The 2,087-nt window shown below is 43.3% G+C and overlaps 1 protein-coding gene across 1 annotated transcript; it reads right to left on the bottom strand.

Annotated features, from left to right (window-relative positions):
- Nucleotides 1-472: 472 nt before the first annotated feature.
- CCR9 (C-C motif chemokine receptor 9) lies at nt 473-1,552 on the bottom strand. The gene has a single exon (XM_004614523.1). It carries the CDS (start codon nt 1,550-1,552, stop codon nt 473-475), a length of 1,080 nt encoding a protein of 359 aa, XP_004614580.1.
- Between the last annotated feature and the right edge of the window lie 535 nt (nt 1,553-2,087).

The raw sequence follows: 2,087 nt of genomic DNA, 5'->3' as shown, positions 1-2,087 counted from the left end.
CTGTAAGGGGACGAGGGCCCACAAGGAAGATCAAAGGTTGCGGGGCAACATAAAGTTTCAGGGGGACACAAACTCAGCATCTCCAAGCTTTCTAAACAGAAACAAAACTTATTCTTAAAGGTTTCCGAGACAATCATGAATGTTTCTAGGTAACCCACATCCCTGAGCCCAACCAAAGGTGAATTAGTAAACTCTACTGTTCTCTTGGGAGAATCAAGTTCCCTGTCATCAGCCCATTGTCATTGTCTGGACTTAGTATCGGAAGTCATTGCCTCTAGGAACTCTGGAGAGATCTCCCAGGTTACCCAGTCCATTCCAACACGGCTGTATTATTGTTTTTTCTTTTCTTTGCTGTCTTCTTTTTCTTCTTTGGTTTCCCTTTGGTCCCATCTTCAGGGAGACTGTATCTATTCAGATCATAGTTTCTAGAGGAATTGCTCTTTCCCCCCCGCCCCCTCAGCAAGAAGACCCCTCAGGAGAGCAGTCCCGAGCTTGTGTCCAGCGATAGGGAAGAGAGCCTCAAGCTTCCCTCTCTTCTTGTAAATAAAACCCACCGAGCGAGGTTGCTGCAACCCAAATCCTTTAGGGTTTTCACAAGATCCTGACGATATCTCTCACCCACAAAAACATAGAGAACAGGATTCAGGCAACTGTGGGAAAAGGCAATGCTTCGAGTGACCTGGAAGCAGATGTCGATTCCAATGGTAATCGTGCAGTTGAAAAGAAAGTTGTTGTAGGCATCAATGGTCTGTACCAATAGAACACAGTTGTAAGGGAACTGAGACAAGATGAAGACAGTAAGAACAGTGATGGTCACCTTGAGGGCTTTATATTTGGATGAATTCTTGACTTGTTTGAGAGCATGAATTATGAGCACATAGCAGCAAACCATGACCATAAGGGGAAGGAAAAATCCTAGGATGACATTCAAGGTCAAGAAAGCAGACTTCAGTTTGGTACTCTCACCTCCAGGATAAACCATGGTGCAGAGGATCATGTTAGATTTCTCTGTGATTTGACTGTACAGGATCTCGGGGATGCAGAGTGTGGCTGCCACCACCCAAACAGCACCGCTAACCATCTTGCTATACAGAAGTCTTTTCTGCCTCCAAGTCTGTGCTCTTATAGGCCAAGCAACGGTGAAGTATCTGTCCACACTGATGCACATGATCAGCAGCACACAGCTGTAGAAGTTTATCTTGTACATGCTATTGACCATTTTGCACATGAAGGACTGAAATATCCACCCCTCGACAGCAGCAATAGACCAGAAGGGAAGAGTGAGAAGAAAGAGCAGGTCAGCAATGGCCAAATTAAAAATAAATGTGTCTGTCATGGTCTTCGGTCTTTTACAGCGCCAGTAGACGAGGATGACCAGAAAATTGCCCAAGGCACCCAGGATGAACACAAACGTGTAAAAGAGTGGGATGAAGTAGCTTGCAAACTGCCTGACATGGTCTTTTATGCAGAAATAGTCGATGCCACTTTCACTCTGGTTATGTTCCAGAGTTGGTATGGTCCAGGAGTAATCATCACTGAGTTCATCAGGCATATAGGACTGCAAGGAGAGACAAAATGGCACCAGGTCAAGGAATTAGTTTTTAGAATTAGTTTCTACAATTAGTTTAGTTTCTGTCTGATCGTAGTGGCATGGAACACTTAACCCTTCCAATCCCAAAAGTCTATGATATGACAAAATAAATCATATGGGTAGTAAGAAAGAATTTTTGGAGCATCTGCATGGATTGAAACAGGTTTATTTATCCAATGAATGTTTGTTGAGATCATTCAATACATCACGTACTATGTCATTTTCATTCATGGTAAAAATAGCGTAAGTGAGTAAGTCATATGTGGTTCCTGCTCTCACAAACTTACCTATTGTTGGAGGATAAATGTGAGTACATGGGCAGTTATAGGATGGAAGAAAGCTCTGATGGAACAGGAAACTGTGTTTGGGGTCCACTGATGGGGGCACAGATTTTTTAATCAACTATGAGAAGAATTCTGATTGTTCTCTTCTTTATTCTGTCTTCCCATAAAGGTCCCTCAGGGGCTCTGAAAATTTTCTGGGTCCAACCTTTGAG

This window comes from Sorex araneus, chromosome 4 (assembly GCF_027595985.1).
Source record: "Sorex araneus isolate mSorAra2 chromosome 4, mSorAra2.pri, whole genome shotgun sequence".
In the NCBI taxonomy this organism is placed as follows: Eukaryota; Metazoa; Chordata; class Mammalia; order Eulipotyphla; family Soricidae; genus Sorex; species Sorex araneus.
Note: the sequence above shows the minus strand (reverse complement) of the source record. Positions and strands in the feature narration are given on the sequence as shown.